Source organism: Chelonoidis abingdonii, chromosome 1 (genome assembly GCF_003597395.2).
Source record: "Chelonoidis abingdonii isolate Lonesome George chromosome 1, CheloAbing_2.0, whole genome shotgun sequence".
NCBI lineage: Eukaryota > Metazoa > Chordata > Testudines > Testudinidae > Chelonoidis > Chelonoidis abingdonii.
In genome coordinates, this window is record NC_133769.1 from 137,108,485 (window position 1) to 137,131,109 (window position 22,625).

Consider the following 22,625-nt stretch of genomic DNA (forward strand, 5'->3'; position numbering starts at 1 on the left):
ACATGAGCTTTCGTAGGTGAATACTCACTTCGTCAGATGCACGTCACATGCATCCGACAAAGTGGGTATTCACCCACGAAAGCTCATGTTCCAATACTTCTGTTAGTCTGTAAGGTGCCACCGACTAAGTGCATATTCACCCATGAAAGCTCATGCTCCAATACATCTGTTAGTCTATAAGGTGCCACAGGACTCTTTGCTGCTTTTAAAGATCCAGACTACCACGGCTACCCCTCTGATACTAAACAATTATTGTTACTGATATTTTACAGTATATAACTAAGTCAAAATCAACATGTGTTTAACATAACAGTGCTCAGGGTCCCAGAGGGTGCTTAACAACAAATAATAAATAACAAGAACCAGTACTACTACTTTGCATTTCTATAGTGTCTTCTATCTCAGTATCTGAGCACTTTATAGACATTAATGAATATACTCTCACAATACCTTGTGTCAGGTTTCAGAGTGCTGATCATGTTAGTCTGTGTCAGCAAAAACAACAAGGAGTCCTTGTGGCACCTTAGAGACTAACAAATTTATTTGGGCATAAGCTTTCATAGGCTAGAACCCACTTCATCAGATGCATGGAGTGGAATATACAGGAGCAGGTATAAATGCATGAACAAATGTTTCACTATTGTATATTCCACTCCATGCTTCTGATGAAGTGGGTTATAGCCCATGAAAACTTATGCCCAAATAAATTTGTTAATCTCTAAAGTGTCACAAGGACTCCTCATTGTTTTTGCTAATACCCTGTGTGGTAGGCATAATCTCCAAATTACATATGAGTAAAGAGGCACAGAGACATAAAAAGCAGACAACAGAATCCAGAACCACACGAAAAAATATACACATCATTACATGCCTAATTCATGTACACAATTACTAAAAATGCATGTGCAAATCGGTAATTACAGAGACGAGGTAAGTGAGGTAACATCTTTTATTGAACCAACTTCTGTTGGAGAGAGACAAGCTTTCAAGCTTAAACAGAAGAGTTCTGTGCAATACTGCTTACAAATCAAGCAATGTCACGCACAAATGGACTGTTAGTCACACATTTTGAAACACAGATATCCAATTTGCACATGTGACCAAGGTAATTATGATCACAGATTAGGTATGCAATTGAGTATGCCTTTTGGATAGAGTCCCGGGCTTCTGCCCATTCAAAATTAGGTCCTTAGTGACTTGCTCAAATTCATACAGAAGGGGAGTGGCCATGCTGGGAATAGAATCAGGATCTTCTGTATCCCATTTCTGGGCATTAACCAAAAAATGATCTGACTTTTACATTATTTTAAAAGCAATCGAAAGCAACAGAAAATAATTTTTTTTTCTGTTTAATTTGAAATGCTGAGGTAGACTGGGGACTACAAAAAGAACGAGGAAGTTAATGCTACACTCATGGTATCTACTTAATTCGATAGGCCTCCCTTTTCAAAGACTTTAGTTTTAGTCTTGGACAGACAAAACTGGCTGCCATCTGTGGTACATATGGTATCAAGTTTTGTACAGCGTCTATAGGCTGCCAACCATTAGGCACCTTGACATTTAGTAATACAACAACATTAATATGCAGCTTTATGCTCAGGGATTTTAAAACAAGGTTGAGTAAGAATATGGGCTGCTGCTTCATTCTATATTTCATATAATCAGAGTGGCCTATGAGCAAGGGATTACACTGGCCCAATCTTGATAAGAAAAGTATTTAAATGTACGTCTTTTTAGTTAAACAAAAAGCACCAGCTTGAAAATACTCTGGTGATGATAAAATGTGTTTCAGTTTAAAAAAATACTAATCCATTGACTAATCTAAAGACACTATAATGCCCAAGCTTTTTACTGGAGAGTTTTTATAAGTTATATAGAGTTATTACATATACTACATATGCAGTATCACCAATCACAAGTCAGGCCCCAAAATATCAAGAGATTTGCTTAAAAAAATCAAGAGTGTTTTTTTAACAACAACATTCTGGGTTCATTTTATTTACCTTCTGTTTTTTGAGCCTTTCATGGTCAAGTTTTCTAACTTGTCTGCACAACCAGAAGGATTAGAAACTTACTCTTTATTTATAACAAACAAACAAAAAAACCCAAAAAACAAAAAGAAAGTAAGAGTCCCAAGAATTTACTTGATTCCAGGAGCTGGGGCTTCAAGTAAACAGTCAAATGTTGCAAGACTCGTGGGCAATCATGAGAGTTGGCAACATTTTTATATGTGCAGTCATTCCTTGTATGAAATGTTCAACATCTCAAATCAATAGTTCATGACGGGGGCAACTACAAAAGAGATGTAGACAAGAAGGTAGTCACCCTGCACTAGATGTTGCCAGGGCTAACAGCCCTATTCTTGAAAAAGGGGACATGGGCTCTTTAATTACTACACATGTTGAAGAACTGTATTCTCTCTCTCTTCAGAAAGATGACACCTCACCCATTGGACCATTTGCTATCTCTGTGCTGGAGGAGCTACCAGAAAAATTATCGTCTCCTTTAGGAATTCTCTTTGGTCTAGCATTACAATATCCCTCTGCAATTTATTCTGTTATTTATATGATAACGTACAGGAGAGACACAGAAAAAGATAAGGTCCATGTCCATATCATTTGTATTTCAGAGTAGGAGGACAGAAATTTTGCTTGATTCTTATCAAAGGCCAGAGCATTGTCACCTTGTTATTCCCACTTCTACATATGTACACGCCCCTCTACCGTCACACTATCTCACTAACCAGGCCATGAGCTATAGCTTACTGGTATAGAAGAGGACATGGCATGACTTGCTATAGACCCAATCAGTGTCACTTGTTAAGTAGTCCAGAAGCATGACCAATCTTTAGAAATGATACAGAGCTCTCCCCCATCCCCCAACACTGGAGATGTATGAAACAGACATTAAAAATGTTGAACCACTATACTTAAAGGTTTTTTCACCATATTTTGTTGCAAATACAAAAATGAGCCCAATTTTGTAGAATGTTTTTGGCAAGATACACAATTTTTTTTTCAAGCAAACCCAGGCCAATGACCAAGTTAAAATGGAAGAAAGCAGGCCTAGTTTTTAAACAGAGATAGCTATGACAATAAACAGAAATGAACATTTGTTAATGATGGGAAATTTAGAGCATATGAAACTGCACAACTCACAATGACAATATTTTTCACATCAAATTCCACAGCACAAAAATTGCAGGTTTCTCCTCACAGTTCTATGACCAGCACTGATAACCCCATCTACTACAAATCATGTCAGAGACCAACAAATAATTAGATTTGTTTTTAAAAATAATGAGATTAAAAAATACTACATTTTGGGGTTCTTTCTTTTGCTTGCTGGTTTTTGAGACTTTTGGGTTCCTGATTTCAAGCATTTTTCCTGCAATGAGGGATGGAAACCTACTATTTTATGGATTCTCACACAATTATATGTCTCCTGGAGCCAGATCTTTAAGAAAAACACAGACTCTTGTGAGAATTGTGAAAAAGTTATGAGAACTGATACACTGTACTTTCTACCCCTAAAGAGACGAGCAGACTACTAGCCAGATTCTGATCCAGGAAGGCGCAGGGAATGAGAGATCTGACCAGATATTTAACCTTATCTTAAAAAAAAAGGGTAGTAGAGAGCGCTGCCCCTGAAACAGCCCATATTTTTCATGGGATCTTTTAGGAAACCTACCTTTTTTGCTTTATGCATTCACTTACAGACAAAGATTTTACAATGCTCTCCTCTTCGCTTCCAGTGAAACCATCACATTTTAATGTAATTTCCAATGTGTTATTTTTGTCAATACATTGTCACAAGAGGAAATGCCATAGGACTTGCAGCATTTGCAATTGTAGGTTTTGGAAATGCCAAAACTCTAACCACTGGTTTATTCCATTCCATAGGGTGTATTTTAATGATGGGCTACAGGTCTGTTAAGCAAACAGGATGATGCCAGTTCAGAACTTCGTACTGTATCTTAAACACTAGCCCAACCAGTCAGCACATTTTAAGAGGGGATTACTTCATCTACATGATATAAGGCCATTGTTTGTGAAGTATGCTAGACCCATAGGACAAACAGCAGGACACGGCAGTTTCCTGTTGAACTGTCAGATTGCAGTTACCATTTTGTGGTAAGGCAGCATATTAAAACTTTACAACTTCAAATCCAGCTGCAGAGACTCTGCTCCTCAGATTCAAGAAATCAAAAACTCCAGCTATCAGTTTACAGGTAGAGCTCAGAAAGGCATTTAAAATGAAAATAAAGATTGAGAGAGAGACCGTGGGGAGGAGTGAGTCTACAGAGATGCATTGGATACTTAAAAACTTTGTTTTAGTGTCTAAAATATCACATTAAAATGCTTTCACTTCTGTCTAAGGGACTTAAATGGCCCCTTTTACTGGGCTTTAGAATATTTAATGCATCTATCCTCTGCACCCTTGTCTGGGTGAGAAGTGCTATTATCCCTGTTTTACACATGGGGATCTGAGGCACAGACAGACAATGTGACTTGTTCAGGGTCACCTAGGAAGGCTGTAGCAAAGGAAAGAATTTGAATCTAGGTTTCTCAAGTCTGAGGTTATTGGCCTAACCATTGGGCCAACCTTCCTCACTTTCAGTCCTTACACCAGCATCATTATTCTATATAAGTGCAATTCAATCTGTGGTAAAATATTAACTGAGAATGACAAAAAACATCTGAGTAGGGGTTAAATCACTATGTGCAGGATAATGCTGACCGATTATGATTTATTAGGTATTGTGGTATTGCCAAGGGGTCCAATCAAGGATCAGGGCCCTATTGTACTAGACGCTAGGTAACAAATGAAAAGATGCATAGTGTATCCTAAGCTACCTCATTCCTTAGTCTTCAAGCTGCCGAATGTTTAACAGACATGTGGAATAACACAGGGAAGACGAGTACCTCCCAGCCCACAGTACCTTAAAAATGACTTCTAACAGAAAAAAAAACACGATTATGTTATTTGCCAGTAGAAACAAAACTACATTATTGAGAATATACTGTAATGATTTACTCTCTGTGTCACCACTTTGTCCCTATAGTGGTGCCTGCTCCTGGCCCCTCCACAAATGCAGTCAGAACCAACTGAAGTGCAGCACCTGTATCCTTTTATTGTTTGAGTCCGTTCCCACCACCTGTTATTTACAGGTATTTACAGAAACCAGCACTCTGGGAGACTACTAACTTCCCAGCCAGCAGGGCTCTAGAGCCCACACTCCTCCCTTTCCTGTCTCCCCCTGCTTCCTGTCTCTTAGTCAGCTTTATAGGGCAGGCTGGCTACCCAGGCCTGCAGGTGGATCCACTCTGATAATTAGAGTGTGGCCTGTCAGCCAGCCCCACTAGTACCCTTCTTCCTCTGAAACAGGGCTAACAGGGGCCTGGCTTGTGTCTCCTAGCCAGCACCCTGTTACACCCCTACTTGTGTGACTCAAAGTAATGTGTCTCAAACAGTATTCCAGTGGAGAATACAGGGGACAGTGTTTCTAGGTTTCTTCACAACACTTTACCTTTTTGCCTCCCTCACCCCAGATGCCATAACATGAACCTATAAGAACATGGAGATTAACTCTTAAGCTAGGTGACCATTTCCCACCCAAGGTACTGTATACACTTTGGAGTGGACCATCACAGAACTCCTGTTCAGAACTCTTTTCATAAGGTTAAGTAATTTTTAACATGTACTGCACAACCATATTTCCTGTACTGTTTGTCACAATGTATCGATGCAGCTACAATAAACAATAATAAAATCCATTACACACACTCAGGGACTAATTGCAAAAACTCACACCCTAAAATGTACTTGCAAAAAATGCATGAATTCAACTGCAAGTACAAATAGCTATTAGTTTAATTAAAATGTGGATTTTGCAATTATATTTCTTCCAGCTGGTGCAACAAGAGGCCAATGCTTTACAAATCTGGCCCTCAAATAAATAAGTAAGCGCTGTCATTTTAATTACTGATCTTGAAAGGGCTCTGTGCAGAGAGGCCATATAATTTTGAAAGGAGTTCTATGGGTGGAGCTAGAGCTGTGCAGGAACCAGACTTTTTTGTTCAGGAAAGAGTTCTGTGATTTCAAAATATCTTCTATTCCACAACAGGGAGTGGAAACAAAACAGCCTGCAAACCAAAATAAATAAAATAAACAAATACATTCATTTTGGTTCAATCAAAACATTTCTCCTGGACAAAATCAAAACATTTCATTCTTATTTAGGTTTTCAAAAAGAGTTTCAAAATGGAAAATTGAAAGATGTATATTCAATTTTTATTTCAAAATGATTTTTCATAGCGGGTGACATGTTTCTGCTAATCATTTAACTTTTGATGAACTGGCACTTTCTAATGGAAAAACATTCTTTTCAAACAATTCCAAACAGTTTTAGGAGAAGCACTTGCAGGATGCACCCCTAAATAATTACACATCACTTATAATTAATGTTTTGGGAAATAATTTTGAGAATTAAATTACTTAATAATAATACATGATAATTTGAGCTGGTCAAGAATTTTGAGGATTTTTTTTGGAAAATGCCAATTAATTAAAATTGAAACCGCTTGTGGGACAGGATTAGTTTCAATACATTTCCAATTTTGAATGTAAGTTTCAAAATTGTCAAAAGGGGACATTTTAAATATTTTCAGAACAAAAAAGGTTCAATTTTTTGGTCTGAAACAACTTTTCATTTTGAGATGTAAGTTAATTTATAGTAAAAATGTAAAAAAATATAAAAAATTGAAATCTAAATGAAACATTAAAAACTTATTTAAACAAAACATTTCAATTGACCTCCTCTGAATTTTCTTTTCTCTTGGGAGATTTTTGTTTTGCAAAAATGTTCAAGATCTTGACTTTTACCCCGATTGGAAATAAGATTTTTTTTTTCTCATGAGATGGGAAAATAATTTTCTGCCCATCTCTAGTAATAACAATAGCATTAAATAAAGTAGCAGCAATGGTGGTGTGGAGCTGCACTGCCCCATTCGGAAACCCTGTGTCTCAAGGTATGTCTGCACTGGACCTGGAGGTGCAATTTCCCAATCAAGTAGATACACCTGCGCTAGCCTTGATTGAGCCAGCTTGCTAAAAATAGAGTCAGAGCTTAAGGCCAGAAGGGAGCACCAGATCATCTAGTCTGACCTCCTGTATATCACAGGCCACCACCACCACCCAGCACCCATACACTAAACCCATGGCAGTGTACTGTGATGGGTTCGGTCACAGAGACCCCCTTGGGACTGTCACCTGATACGCTGAAGTTACCTCTGAGGCCAATTTCCCTGCCAGCTTGGGACTCCAGATCCGTCTTGTTGAGCCAGACACACTAGCCTGCTGAAACCACTGACCCAGGTCTGGTCCACGCCCCCAAAGCTGCAGGCTTTAATCAAAAACTGCTCAGAAGATCTATCTCCACCACTGAGAAACCCAGTTCCCAATGGGATCCAAACCCCAAATAAATCTGTTTTACTTTGTACAATGCTTATACAGGGTAAACTCATAAATTGTCCGTCCTTGATAACACTGATAGAGAGATATGCACAGCTGTTTGCTCCCCCAGGTATTAATCACTTACTCTGGGTTAATTAATAAACAAAAATGAGTTTATCAAGTATAAAAAGTAGAATTTAAGTGGTTTCAAGTAATAACAAACAGAACAAAGTAAGTTACCAAGAAAAATAAAGCAAAAACATGCAAGTCTAAGCCTAATACATTAAGAAACTGATTACAGATAATATATCACCCTCAGAGATGTTCCAATAAGCTTCTTTCACAGACTAGACTCCTTCTTAGTCTGGGCCCAATCCTTTCCCCAGTCCTGTTCTTGTTAGCTCCAGCTCAGGTGGTAATTAGGGGTTTTCTCATGACTGGCCGCCTCCTTTGTTCTGTTCCACCCTTCTTTTATAGCTTTGGCACAAGGCGGGAATCTTTTGTCTCTCTGGGTCCCCACTCCTCCCTCTAAAAGCACCAGGCTTAAGATGGATTCCAGTATCAGGTGATATGGTCACATGTGCTGAGAGACCCCAGCATTCATTCTTCTAGGGCTGGCCCGCACTTACCCAGGAAGGTTTGCAAGTAAACAGACCATTTACAACCAATAATCCTAGTCAATGGGAGCCATTAAGATTCTAAACCACCATCAATGGCCCACACTTCGCATAATTACAATAGGGCCTCAGAGTTATACTTTATATTTCTAGCTTCAGATACAAGAGTGATACATTTATACAAATAGGATGAACACACTCAGTAGATTATAAGCTTTGTAATGATACCTTACAAGAGATCTTTTGCAAAAAGCATACTCCAGTTACATTATATTCACACTCATAAGCATATTTCCATAAAACATCATGGAGGCAGTGTCACATTTACCCTCTGCTTCTTGGAGTTCTCCAGTTGTGACAGGGAGAGAGCACTCTGCTACAGCTGTAAGCAGTGCAGCATGGTCCCCCCAAGAGCTAAGTCAGCAGAACTGTCAGACAATGGTAGGGAGCTAGTAAAAATCAACAAAGAGTCCTGTTGCACCTTATAGACTAACAGACATATTGGAGCATAAGCTTTCTTGGGTGAATACCCATCTCATCGGATGCATGTCAGAATTGTGGTTCCAACTACTCCTCACGCACTTTATGCTTGTATGAAGGGTTGAAATGCTGGCTGGCTCATATGTGGGCGTCAAAAGAGCAGAGTAGGGTCCTTAGTCCCTCTCTACATTGCATGGCCACACTACGGCTAGTTATGATCTGACCCTTAGCATTTGATTAAAAGTACTTGATTGCCTTCACAATCTATTACTACAGACAGTATATAGAATGCTAAACTATTTTCACTATGACCAGTAGCTTTCATTGGTAATTTTATGTTAACTGTAAGAAATTTGGGCTTTATTTTGGTGCACAGTTGAGCACACTCAGCATAATTGGTAACATGCATTGAAGACTATGGCTGGAATGACAGGGAGTGCTACAAACTAGGATTGAGACAGAGCCAGAGCTGTTGGGGGGGTGGTGGGTGGCTAATCCTGAATTGTAGTTTGCATTATTATATATTTAAAATCTCACTTTCAGAAGCATCAAATTTGCTCAAAAACTATATTGAAATATGAAGAAATCAGAGTTTGTAACATTTCCCAAGGCTGGTCAGTAGGACAGTAGGCTCTACCCTAGGTTAATCAGTTCAGACCCTTCAATATGGATTAGAATTAGATTTCCTAAATCAGCTTTGCACAGAAAAGATTCCATTCCCTCAGGGCTCCATTATTTATAAACAGCTCTAAAACCATTTAATTATTTCTCTCTTTCACAACATTTACAGTAATTTTGTGCAATTTTGTCAATGACAGTTAATATGGAACATATCTTCTTCAGGTATCTCTCACTGATTTCCACTAAATGAATGGTACATTTATCTTACTTAGGTAGGCACAGCCTTTTCAGCTATCAGTTTGATGACCTAAGGAAGTGTATATTGTGTAAGCCCCCATTTTATGCCGCAGGACATCATGAGCAAGAGTAATAGGTTTTCTGAGGGAAAAAAAGGTTTCACTGAAATAATTTCAGCCAAGATAGCAGAAAAGCAATTAGATTATACTAGCAATCTTTGATACTGCTGTAAATGGGATCAAACTAATTATGCCTGGACATTAATCAACAGACAATACAGCCCCAGGGGAACAGATACAATGATTTGCATGCTCATTTATAGGACCCCTAAATTATTTAACATTTGATTTATGGTGCTCTAATGTTGTACTGATAAAAATTCACAATCTCAAACCCTTCCCTTCACCCTTCCTTTAAAAAAAAAAAAAAAAAAATTGGAGCCTGAGCCAAATCCCAAGGACAGACTTCCACTGACTTCACTATGCTTTGGATTAGACCCATGATTCTCAAAACTAGCAGTGAAGATTTCATTTCGGTCCAGCTTCCATGATAGAACTCAGAAAGAGCTCATGTGCTTCCCATGTTGATGTTTATTTGGGGGTGGGGAGAAGGAGAATCTTCATGGAGATCCAAATTACTGCGATGTAGAAAGGATACCTCAGAATGATCCATAAAACAAGGCTCCATAACAGGAACCTTAAGGGAAGGATTTAAGTTTGATTAGTTCAGTTGTACACTCTAAAATATTATGTATCTACATTCCTTCCTTTTGTTTCAAAGTACTTATCAAAGTAAACTCTTACCTTTGTCCCTACTTTCAAACATTCAGGGTCAGAAATATTTTACAGGCAGCTTGACACTGGTCTCTCTCTAGACTTGTTTATTGGCTAATCTAGGCCATATTCTTGTTTGTTACCTTGTTATAAATATGAATTATGTCCTCTGAAGACAATACAGAGTTATCCTGGATTTATACTAGTTTAATAAAGTGATATTTATTCCCATAAGTCCTTTGAGAGTATAACAGCAGCAAAACTTCCTCGATCCAAAAGTTTCAAACCAACAAAGTTCTCTTAAAGGAGCTATACAGTTAGACTTCTTCTCCTACATGGTGTTCAGCAATCTCAGAAATCAAATGAGTTAAAACACTCCGGTGCTTTAATGCTGTGCACACCATTTTCAGAATTAATTTTGTAATGGGCTGTATTTTTGCCATGCCCTACTATTGGGGATGGGCAAGCAAAGTTTATCAATGAATGTTTCTGAAGCATGGAAATCACCTTTTTGAGTTACCAAAAATAAGGTTAGGCTGCCACAGTGAGCTCTGCGCTGAGAAGTCTACTAAAAAATCAGAACATTTAAATGTTGCTGAGGAGCTAGTTTATCAAATCAGCATGAGTTAGAGCTCAGGTTAAAATAAAACCTGTTCCATGGGGTTTAGTACTACAGCATATGTGGAAAACCAATTCACACACACCACCAGGATGCCTGCAATACTTTTGTAGAGAGGAGTGAAAACAGAATTCTGTTCAGCCTTCATACTGAACTTTTGGAGCATCATTCTGCATTTGCTTACATCCTGTGCAAACCCAATTAATTGAGTGGGGTTTGATAGAGAGTGAGGGCAGAACTGGGAACCTTGTCTTCTTAGGTTTAAATCCTTGTGCCAAATTTACTGTCATTTACACCACTGTAAATCCAGAATAACTCCACTGAAGTAAACAAAAGCAAAATTGGGCGGATTTTTTTTAATTTCTTTTTCAAATTAGGCACTAGTTTAAAACAATAGTCAAATTACTTCATGCTATGAGGACAGTCAATGGATCTATTCTGGGTTTACACTGGTGTAAATAAGAGTTGAATTTGGCCCACTTTAGTGGTATTCTCTTAATACACAGTCACAAAATCTCTCACACGTCTCTTTGGACCCAATGTGGCATATGTTGAGACTATGTATAGACAATATTACTCATTCTCCATTAGAGATCTAACAGCACAATGTGGGTATATTGAACTGCATTAACTGTGGACACAAACACATCATCATCAGCCTAACTGTTTAAGTTATTAAGTTATGTTTCTTTGAAACACCAAAACCAAATAACTCATATTACAAATCAGTTGTCTAAAAAGTTTCATCATAAAATGTGAATCAATGTTTAAGCAACAAGGATGCAAAAAAAAAACAAAAAACAACAACAACAAAAAACAAAACCAACCAAACCACAATCCCCAAAACAACAAACAAAAAACCCCACCCCGACTTAACTCTACAATGGTCCTTCCCCTCCAAAATCTTAACTTGGCAAACTTATTCGGTGGGTTTATTTTTAACGTATTCTTGAACTCTCACAAACAGATTTTTTAATTGACTCATTGTACGCTAATTTTCAGCCTCAATTTTTTTTAAACAGCTGAATTATGCCCTTCCTCTCCATCCCACAAATTAAGGGTTTATAATGGAAATGCTGACAGACTTTTAACTATGGTGGTGCTTGCAGATGCCACCATGATAAACAATGTGATGATGACTATTTAATGACTCTTGATGTAATTATAACAGGAGTCAGATTCATTGAACATCAATCTCGCTATTGTTATCCAAAAGAAGGATGCACAGAAACCACTCTTCTCAGAGCCCATCGTTTTACTTCCAAGTTTAGAATGATTGTTTAAATTGGTAAAGAGAGAGTTTACCACCACAATCCAACCCCCTCATTGTTTATTTTGGACCGTGCTTTTGTTCTGGCTCACATTACTTAGATGAATAAATCTCAGATGGGTTCAGCTTTACTGCCCTGCCTTCTCTGAGCATTTCTGCATTTTTTAAATGCTACCAAATGGCTGTTTTTGGCTCCTACCGTTATCACATGTTGTCTGTAAGCATGGAAAGAGTTATGGTAATATGGATGTAAATCATAACTGTAAATACCACATAAAGAAGATTGCCATATAATTATAAAAATACCTAATAGATTTCTTTTTCAAAGACAACACAGCTGTCCCTTTTAACCTTCCATTTGCAGATTCTTTTCTCTCCTGTTTTTATTTATAGGTTCCTGGGCAGTTTGACACAGTACATTGAGATTTTTGTTTCTAATTTTTTTGGGGAAAAAAAGATATAGTACTCATTTCATCATAAAGAGGAATTAATGTACAATTTTAAAGAGAATCAAATGCCAACTCTAGAACATCATCTTGGAAATGATCTCCCTCCTAATGCATTTCAAAAGAATCTGTCAATGGCTACATGCCGCAATTTAAAATTAAACCCTGCCATTGAACTAAAGGAAGGGTCGGCCAAATGGCACATATCATTGGCACATATCATTGGGAAAGCAGCCCCATTCTTGTTCTTGTTCACATCTCTGTGTTATGAAAAAGCACCACAACAGGTTATTATGACCACAACAAAATAAACCTTTTATAACCTACTCTGAGAAAAGCAGGTTGAAAAGTGTTCTGCATAAACTTACACTACACAACATACCATGTTAATGAAGGAGTAAAGACTTATACAGCATTAATGCTTTTATATACTGGAGTTTTTATGTAACAGGGTTTGTACATATTGGCTGGAAACTGCCACTGTGTGTTTTATCCTTCTCCCACTAGGTTTTGAGTGTTTTAAACAAAGTTATGCAAGTGTACGTTAACTCTCCTTCACTGTAAACTCACGTTATTCCATCCTGCACAAACCTGTTCTTATCACATTTTTATTATTGTAAGATTACTTCAGAAGCACTGACAGTGATTAAACCTGAGGTTACAGACAATGTTGTTCATGTTAAAGAAAAAAAACCCATTGTTTCCGGATCTTTGAAAGTTTCTTGTACCGCTGTTACATATTCACCTTTTTGGGGTCTTTGTCCTAAATTACGTCCTGTACTTGGCAGTACAGGAGAAGCTTAAACCAAAACAATAAGAAACCTTTAAATGAAAGAGACTAAAGTCCATCCATACCTCGTTTCTCTCTAAAACATTATAAACAGACAATTACTACGGCTCTGAACAATGCACACCCCTCTGAATGAATTATGAATTATGTGTAATCCCCTTTTGTACATAAAGGTAAAAGCAATCTACTAGAAAATGCTGGTGGGAAAGATCAGTCTGGAGCAGAAACATGTTAACTGCTTACTGAGACAAAATTTTAATTGGGTAAAAAATAAAAATCCATAGCTGCATTTTTATCAATCTAAACCAATTAGCCTTTGTCCAAAAGTGTGTCATTTTATCAGATGTGTCACTGGATTGGGAGGCTGCCATGTCTGCCTCGGGTGACTGCATGTTAAAACAATTTCTCTAGGGGGATGGGTTTCATCCCAAAGGCTTCCAAGTTCCAAGGGGCAGGTCATTTTTCATTACCAGCTGGAGCCTCACGTCAGACATGCCCCTACTCCATTTATTCTGCTTAGAGACTGAAGACTGCTTTGCCCTTCCTGACTCCCAATTGTTTCAAATTTGGGTACATAGCACTTACCATAGGGAAAACCATTTAAAACAAGAATTGGTGTGATATGGGAAAACAGTTGAGGGGAAGCAGTTTGACAGCAGGATGTGGTAGTTTCTATTGTCCCATTAAAACAGGGATATCTGGGAAGCCTAACTTTGTTTCTACTATGTAAACATACATATTTTAGCCTTGTGTGCAAAAAAGATGCAAACATATTCACTCATCTAAAAAAACACAGCAAACTGCATACCACAGTTACATTCTTGAGATAGGACTGATGTCATGAACAACGAATGAAAGTTAAGTTGTACCGTAAAAGCAAACAATTTAACTTTCATTGTGGGGCAGATTTCACTGCTTGCCTTTATTTTGTATTTGTAGTTTGTTCTGAGCACATAACGGAAGCTGGAAACACTGCATGCATTTTGCAGGTTCACCTAATAAATTATCTTCATACTTTTTTATTCCCTTCATTGTTCTGGAGAATATAAATATAGAGACAGAAATCAGCAGTTCCAATACAACATGTTGAAAGTTGATACGCTATACTAGAATCAATCAATCAGAAAAGCAGTTAGGCCTTGCCCAAACCCCAAATGAAATTGAGCTCGCAACAACAATATTTAAATCATATTTATATATGATCAATATTAATATGGCTTTATCAGGGATTTTTGAGCTACTGTAGATGCTGCTCCAAGAACCCTGCAAGATAGGTTCCAAAATAAACTCATTCAATAGATGGAAAATACATGCTTATAATGGAAATTTATAATGATAATGTAAATCCCTCATCATTTTACCGCCTTAAAACTTTTATGTTGATGCAAAGTGGATGAAAATAAAAGCCTTTGGGAAACTACTAGAATTTGATTTGCTTGCATGTGTTTAAGCTACAAGAACAAGGGTTGTAATGCTAATTATTCAATATAGCATGTTATTGACTGGGAGAACTTTGCACAATATTCCATCTGTTACACCTCTTCTAGCCAGGTACCACTGAGAATCTCAAATTAAAATTTCTGAAGCCATTACCAATAAAACTTTGAGCCTGGACAGGTGGCAGAATCAGTAATGACACACTGATTTCTCTTCTTCATAACATGGAGGAGTCAGATGTATACATACTACTAATTTAGTAAGGCAAGAGTTCTTTCAATGTCTGGAATTATTTCTCACAAAAATTGATGGAAGTATTGTCACAGATATCCTTCATATACTATATTTCCTAATACTGTATATATTGTTTCCTTTGCCTCTGAAGTAGATTATTTCTAGGACACAACCCATTCAGGTCCAAGAAACTAAAAGTCTAGGTAAATCAGTTATCCAAGATCACAGCATTGTATATTTCCATGTTATTATGATAAAGTTCCTTCAACGTTAGGTGACTGGTGGAATTTCACCTTTGTATCATTTCGACATAATTTTTGTAAGATACACTGTGGTTTCTTAAGAAGAACCAAAGCTTTTTTCCCTTTCACATAATTAAAAAAAAGAAACAACTAAATGAACAACTTGAGGGAGAGATACACATAACCAATAGATATGCTTGGTCACAGACAGGCTTTGTCTCAAATGTGAAAATAAGCTGTAGTGGGAATGTCTGCTATGATAAAACTGAGATATCAACTGTTGCTATTTACAAATAATGCTGATAATGGCCTCTCTAATATCTTTAATATACTAATTCTGGTATGACAGACACCTTGTCACTATGCAGTATTTGTCTACCAGACTTATGTGACCTACCTTTAACATGAAAGTATTACTACTTGATATCAAGAATCAAGTTTGCATGGCAGTTAAATGGTTAAAAGTGCTAACAACATAAGACTGTAACTTCATCAAATCCCTTACAAAAATTAGGATATTTTTCTTTATTATGGTGCCCCATAGTTCTAAAGTAAATCATGCAAAGATATTATCTTGCAGTCCTGTAGATCAGATATCATTAGCCAGGGGAAAAAAAAAAGCTTTCATACATTTACCTTATCCTCTAACCGGATCAGTCTGGCTCCTACAGTATAGTATCCTTTGTCTACCCCTTTTTCTAAAAGGAAAAAAATTGTGACAGTCATTAAACAAAGAATAATCTGAAACTAAGAAGTATATTTAATTGGATTTATAGCAAAATAGAAGCAAGTAAAAAGTTAGGGTGATATTGATGACATGAGTGCAACAAGTAATTTTTATTTCATAGACTGTATGAGTGAAAGAGGGATTGGATACACATGTAATATGTGTGTGCACATATGTCTGTACGTACCACTTACACAATGTGTGCATATTAACTATACAGTCACACATACTTTTATATAAGAACACATATTATATCTTCACGTTTATAAATGTGACAGCGGGTATAGTTCAGTTGATAAGACATTGACCTGGGATTTAGGAGTCCTGGGCTCTATTCCCAGCTAAGACACTGGGCAAGTCATTATATCTTTCTTTGTCCCCATTTCTCTTCCTACCCTTTTTCTGTCTTGCCTGTGTTGGCCCTGATCTTGAATCGAAGGATCGGTACTTACAAGTGGAAACTGTTCAAAGCAGGGCCTGTCTCTTATGTTTGTACAGTGTCTAGCACAGTGGGGCCACAATTCTTGGTTGGGACCTCTAAGCACTACAGTAACAAATCAGAAATAATAATTATATTATGAACTGCAAAAAATATTCATAATGGGTAAAAATTTCAAAAGCACCTAACCCCTATCATGCATCGGCTAGGTATACAGCAGCCACTGGCACATCCCCAGAATACAAGACATCCCTGCCCCCGCCTGTGTGAGCCATCTCCACCTGCTTCACTTCACATGACGGCGTCTCCCCTGGCTCTATCCCCATCTGCACCCTCACCCATCACCACCCTCCAGCATCCAATCGATTCCTCTTCCCTCTCCTTTTCAGCGGACAAAGGCATGTCAGGTGCTAAGTTTATACTGGACAGGGACAGTGCTCCATGAACTAGGACTGTGTGGCTTAAAACTAGACAAATGGCCTCCCTAGCTAGGTAAACTTGGTTTTACTTCAGCTCACTGGGCTGAACTAGATGGCCTCTTGTGGTCTTTTCCAGCCTAAATTTCCATGTGTCAATGAAATGACTTAGGAGCTTAAGTCTATGGGACTTAGGCACTTCTGACATTTTCACCCAATGACCTAAAATGTTTGCTTTCAAATTTGTGATTTTTTTTCACAAAACAAAAGCAAAACTTCATAAATTTCTGATGGAAAACATGCACACAAACAGTTTGCTATTAGAAATGTGACTTTTTCACCCTCATGTTTACATTCCTTTTTCATACGTTGAGTTGGATTGGTTTTTTGAGGTTTGGCCCAGGAGCCACACTCTATTTGATTATAACTGCCTGACTGGCTGCGCCAAACGGTTGAACAGAAGCCATGTTAACCCATTTTTCTTAGTGTAGGTGGCCACAGCAGGGAGCAGTTCTTGTGCAATGTTCTATTATTGTGTGTTTGGGAGAAGGAATACTTATTGGCCGTCCTTCTCCCCCCGAAGATATGCCAAGATTTTAGGAGGACAGTGGCCCTGCCTTCGGCCTTCTGAAGATATTGGATAGGAGAGAAGTTTTATCAATGAAACTGGGGAGGCAGCTAGCAGGTCACCAATCTTTCCCCACAAGTAGACAACACAAATACAGTTGGAAGCATTTTGTGGGGAGAGTGGCCTGGCTGGATCCAGAGATTTGTGCTATTTGGACAATTTATTAGTTTAAGAACTCATAAACCTCTGAAACTTGAAGAGACAGATTCCAGGATCCTGGTTTGGCTCATCTCCACAAAAAGTGGCATTTGCGGATTTGATAGGTACACAGCAGCCTATACATTAAATTGCAAGTGTGTAGAATCCTAACATCCCCCAACATGTGTATTAGGACAAATATGCATGTTTTCTAAATCTGTGCTTCACAATCCCTTGGGGTGTGCTTGAACAGAAGTGGGGAGATTAGAGCTCTATATCCCAAATCTTAACTTCCTACCCATCTCAAGTAGGCAAGATCCCATTTACATTTTAAACATCTTTACAGAGTAAACACTTTTTGGTAGAATTGCACATGACCATCTTCAAAGGCACAAGTCAACAGGCTATAGGAAACTTTACATAGCTTTCAGATCAGATGAAATCCAGAGGCAGAGATGCTATGTGCATTTCTAACATTCAGGAGGGAACTCTGGGTTCACAACTTAATCAATGGGTTACACATAGAACTGGTAGAAATTTTTTCCTCAAAACATGTTTTTGTATGGAAGAGAGTTTTTTGTTGAAACAGAAATTTTATGTCAACACAATATTTGGGATTTTAATTGAAAAAGTGCAATTTTTGGCAATCAAAATACTGAAATTTTTGTGGGTTTTGAGCCCATATTTCCCAGTTTTCACTTTTGAACCCCCCCACAACAATCATTTTTGGGGGTTTCTGCAAAACTCCCCCAAATCTGAAGAAAATGTTTGATCAAAATTAATAAAAAAAATGTTGAAAATTTTCCTGGAAAAAATAATTTCCTATCCAGCTCTAATTATACAATTCATCTATGTACAAGCTAGCCAAACAAAACCTAAACAAGTTAACAATATTTCTCATTTTAACTACTCCAGTATACTATGTAGGAGAGAAAACAAGAAGACAGGAATTGCTTAGACAAATGATTGGAAGGCAGCGTAGCTATTTTGTGGCATTCCTCTCAAGTGAAGTGAAAAACATATCATGCAATGCTCAGTCAGCTGTGGCATGGCTTTCACTTCTCTGACATGCATGCTCTGTATCTCACAGAAGGCTGCAATCTTTTGTGTTTCTGGTTAGCCTCCATTTAGTTAGGTATTTCAGCTGTATTTTGTAAGTATTGCCCTCTAATAAACGCTGCAGTCTTTTTATAGAAGTAAACTGGGTGTATCGTCAATCTGGGAAGCCTTGTGGCAGAAGGATGGGCAATAGCTCAAATAACACTGTTCTAATGTATTTCATTTCTATCTTGTTTTTACAGTATTCTTCTACAGTCTTTTCAAAATATAGTATTTCATTCCCCCATTCCTTCTTCTGCATACTAGATTATTTGCCTTTGTAAATAGTAGGAAAAGATTGGACAGACAACTATAAACCTGAAACTTCCTAACTTTTGTGTTTTTTACTTTGTAACTTAAGTAACAGTCTTTTAATGTAGGGCTGGTTGCTGGATGGTTTTTTGGTGTGTGTAATATATGGTAATATCTGGGTTAGCCAATATATTAACATTATACAAATATATATTGTGACAAAGTTCCTCCTCCACCTTGGTGGGTCCTGCGCTTATTGGTGGATTTGTTCACCTCAGTGATCTTCCCTTCTTGTGGAACCCACAGTCTGAGTCAGCTCCTCCTGTTCTTAATCTGCTCCAGGTGCCTGAGATTGACACCTGGAGCAACTGCCTTTGGCTTACGCCATGGTCCTAGGGATTGGTTGCGCTGGGCTAACGATACCTTTCTCAGTACTTTTCTTACCATCTGCCTTTGCCCATTCACAATATGTGAAGCTCATAAAAACACAAAGAAGGAGAGGATGTTGAGATCTTATTGAGAGGGAGTATAATTCAAGCAATAGGATGAAAGTTGATATAAGAGAAAAATTAAGCTTAATATTAAGAAGAACATTCTGTGCTAGGTTCGATATTCAGACAGTGGAGTAATCTTCACTAGAACATGATAAATGCCCATTCATTTACCTCTGTTTATTAGATCGTAAGCTGTTTACGATATATCAAATGGACAGCATCCTGTCACTATCAGATTGATAAGATATCTTTTGAAGTCTATCCAGGTTCATTTTGAGACTTTAATTATTGATATAAATTGTTGCTCCTTGATGGTGTTCTTCCTCTAGGTTTTGGCAGGCATCTGGTTTTGACTGGAAGCCTAGTTAAAAAGCGACCCCTGGATCGGGCAGCAACACTTGACCTGGCATTAAATCTCCAGATATTGGTCAAGGCTAAGGCAGCGCTCCCTGCCTGCCCTGCTCTGTCAGAGCTCCCAGGAAGCGCAGCATGTCTCGCCTTCCTAGTGCCGAGTGAGTCGTCACGGGGTCCACACCTGCCTGGCCCCAGCACCGCTCCGCAGCTTCCATGCTTGGGACCAGGCCATGGGAGCTGCAAGCGGCAGCACCTGCAGGCAGTGCCACAGTAACCTCTGGCCTCCCGTCTCTAAGCTAGGAACTTCGATCATGCCGTCCGACTTTTCGGGAGCCATGTGGAGCCAGATGTAGGCTAGGGAGCCTGCGCTACCCCTGCATGCACGCCAACTGGGAGCCACCTGAGATAAACTCTGTCGGACGGAGCCACCTTCCAAATCTCTTCCCACACCGTAGGCCTCCTGCCCCAGAGTCAAACTCTCTCACACTCTTAACTCCCTCCCAGACTCGCATCCCTCCCTTTCCCAGCCCAAGCCCTCTCTTGAAACCCCAAACATCTCATCCCGGCCCCACACCCAATAAGCCCACACGCCAGCTGAAGCCACATCCCTACCCCAGCCCTGAGCCCTCCGCCACTCTGAATTCCCTCGGCCCCGTCTGCAACCACCATTCCGCCGATGCCCCAGCCGCACCCCACAGCCTCTTCCAGCCGAGCTCCTCAACTTCTTCCTGCACCCACACCCCCTGCCCCAGACCAGTGAAAAGAGTGAGGTTGAGAGAGATGTGACGATGAAGGGAGGGAGATGGAGGAGCAGGGACTCGGCGAAGGCCTCAGAGAAGGCGCATGGCAAGGGGTTGGTTTTGTGTGCATTAGAAAGTTTGGCACCCTAAATTCATCCCCCCCACACACACATACGTACTTGTTTAAAAACAAATGAGATAAAACATTCCAGAAGTGTTCACTAATCTGGGCGTACCACCCATTTTATGGACAGTGAGACACCTGGGCTTTATTTTCAGAGGTGCAGCAGTCACTAGCTCCTTACTGATGAAAACCAGAACAAGAAATCTCAAGCCTCTCGCTCCCCAAAAATTGAACAGATTAATCATTGAAAACCACTTATTGACATTTTCTGCAAGGAAAGTGAATGGTCACATCTAAATGAGAAGAAAAGAACAACGTGAAATGGAAGAAAATGACTTTTTTTTAGTTTACGATTTACTAAAGTACTATGCCATATCGCAATCAGAACATAATGTCACAAGAACGTTAAAAAATATGTTTGTTCTTTTATAAGTGAAGAAAGCAATACTTATGGGTAGTAACTCAGTACGTGAAATTCCTGCCAAACTGCCTGAAAATTGATTTGAGCTGGAGGGATCTGTTCATTTTCACAGGTAAGCGATAAGACTCAAGTTTTTAGCACATCTCAAACTATTGTTTATAATTATTTGAAGTTGCCGAGATTTTTTTCATTCATATTTTGAAGTATTCTTTTCTAGGGTAAACAAAGGGAGACTTGGAGCTGCCTTCATCTTTTAGCCCTTAGAAGAAATATTCAAAATAGAAATGAAAAAAATCTCTGGCACTTCATCTTTATAAAACAATTAGTTTGAGATTCTGTGTGCTAAAAATGACGTCTTCATTGCGCTTACCTTGTGTGAAAGAAATGTCACAGATCGCCTCCGCTCAAGATCATTTTCAGGCATTGGCAATGAGAATTCACCTCCTACATACTACCATTAAGTACTCACCATAAAGGCACCAAAACAGAACCCGGGTCGGCGGAAGCACTCCTACGAGACAACGATGCCACTCAGAGGAGAGACAGAAGTAGATGCAATCCAGCACTGTCGACTACTGGGGGGCAGTGCCGGGTAAGTCAAGTAGGTTTAGTAGGCGGGGTGAGGCAGGTCTGGATGTGGGAGAGGATGCACATCGTACCTGCCGTCCACAGAGTTCTGGCATCATTGTGGCGTCGGGCAAATTTCCCAGGGCACAGAATTCAGAGTAGCCAGGGACCATCCTTAGCGGCCGATAGGCAAGGAGGTAGGGACGGTTAGAAAACCGCCTCCCCCACCCCCCCGTAACGTTAGACCCGGGCAGATCCTCCATCCTAAGTCCCTTTCCCACTTCACGCGCAAAAGGGATCTCAACCTGCCTAAGTCACCAGTGAGAATTCTGTGTGTGTGAAGATCTTGTTGGTTGTTAGACCACTTGTAGCGATTCACTCTCGTCTGGGGTCTCCCGCATGTTGGGCATATCGGGCATTTGACTGTCTAGCCGACTCTCTGTCGTGTCTCCTGTGTTGTCAGGGACACCCCCCCCCTTAGCCTGGGCTAATCAGACTGGGCTGTAAAGAGTAAAGAAGCCAGACCCTGTAGGCCTGCAGCAGGCTACTTTTATGCATAAGCTATTGGAACAACAGCTTAAGCTTTTTGTTTGTCAGGGCTTCTTGGGGTGCGGAAAATGGTTAAAGCCAAAAAGGCTGAAACGGAAGCTTGTAAGAGAAGAAGATACTATCGAGTATAGAAGTAGCATGGTCCCAAGCATGCAAGTTCTTGACATATCTTGGTTTAACAGACACAAATGATAGTGTTAACTCTGTCACAGAGACCTGACAATAAAGGAAAACCATAAAGAAACATTAAGTTCAGCTCTGCTTGTTTTTTATTAATCCCCTAAGCATTATATGTAACAGCATGCTCGTTATTTACTTTATGAGCTTGGTAGATTTGTAAGGGCCGGCGTTACTTGCTCGTAAAGGGTCTTGCTAAGCTCTCAGTGCATATGCTTTTATAAAATAAAGGAAGCTCAGCTGTCTGATCAATCAATCTGTGGGTCCAATTTTCCACACA

At 39.1% G+C, this 22,625-nt stretch overlaps 1 protein-coding gene across 1 annotated transcript in view; it reads right to left on the minus strand.

The window, feature by feature from the left end:
* LOC116826925 (potassium voltage-gated channel subfamily KQT member 1-like) overlaps positions 1–22,625 on the minus strand; it is a 773,346-nt gene that overhangs the window by 282,120 nt on the left and 468,601 nt on the right. Inside the window, exon 15 of the mRNA XM_075070630.1 lies at positions 15,858–15,919. Coding sequence (XP_074926731.1) covers positions 15,858–15,919 — 62 coding nt within the window. The remainder of the gene's footprint in view (positions 1–15,857; positions 15,920–22,625) is intronic.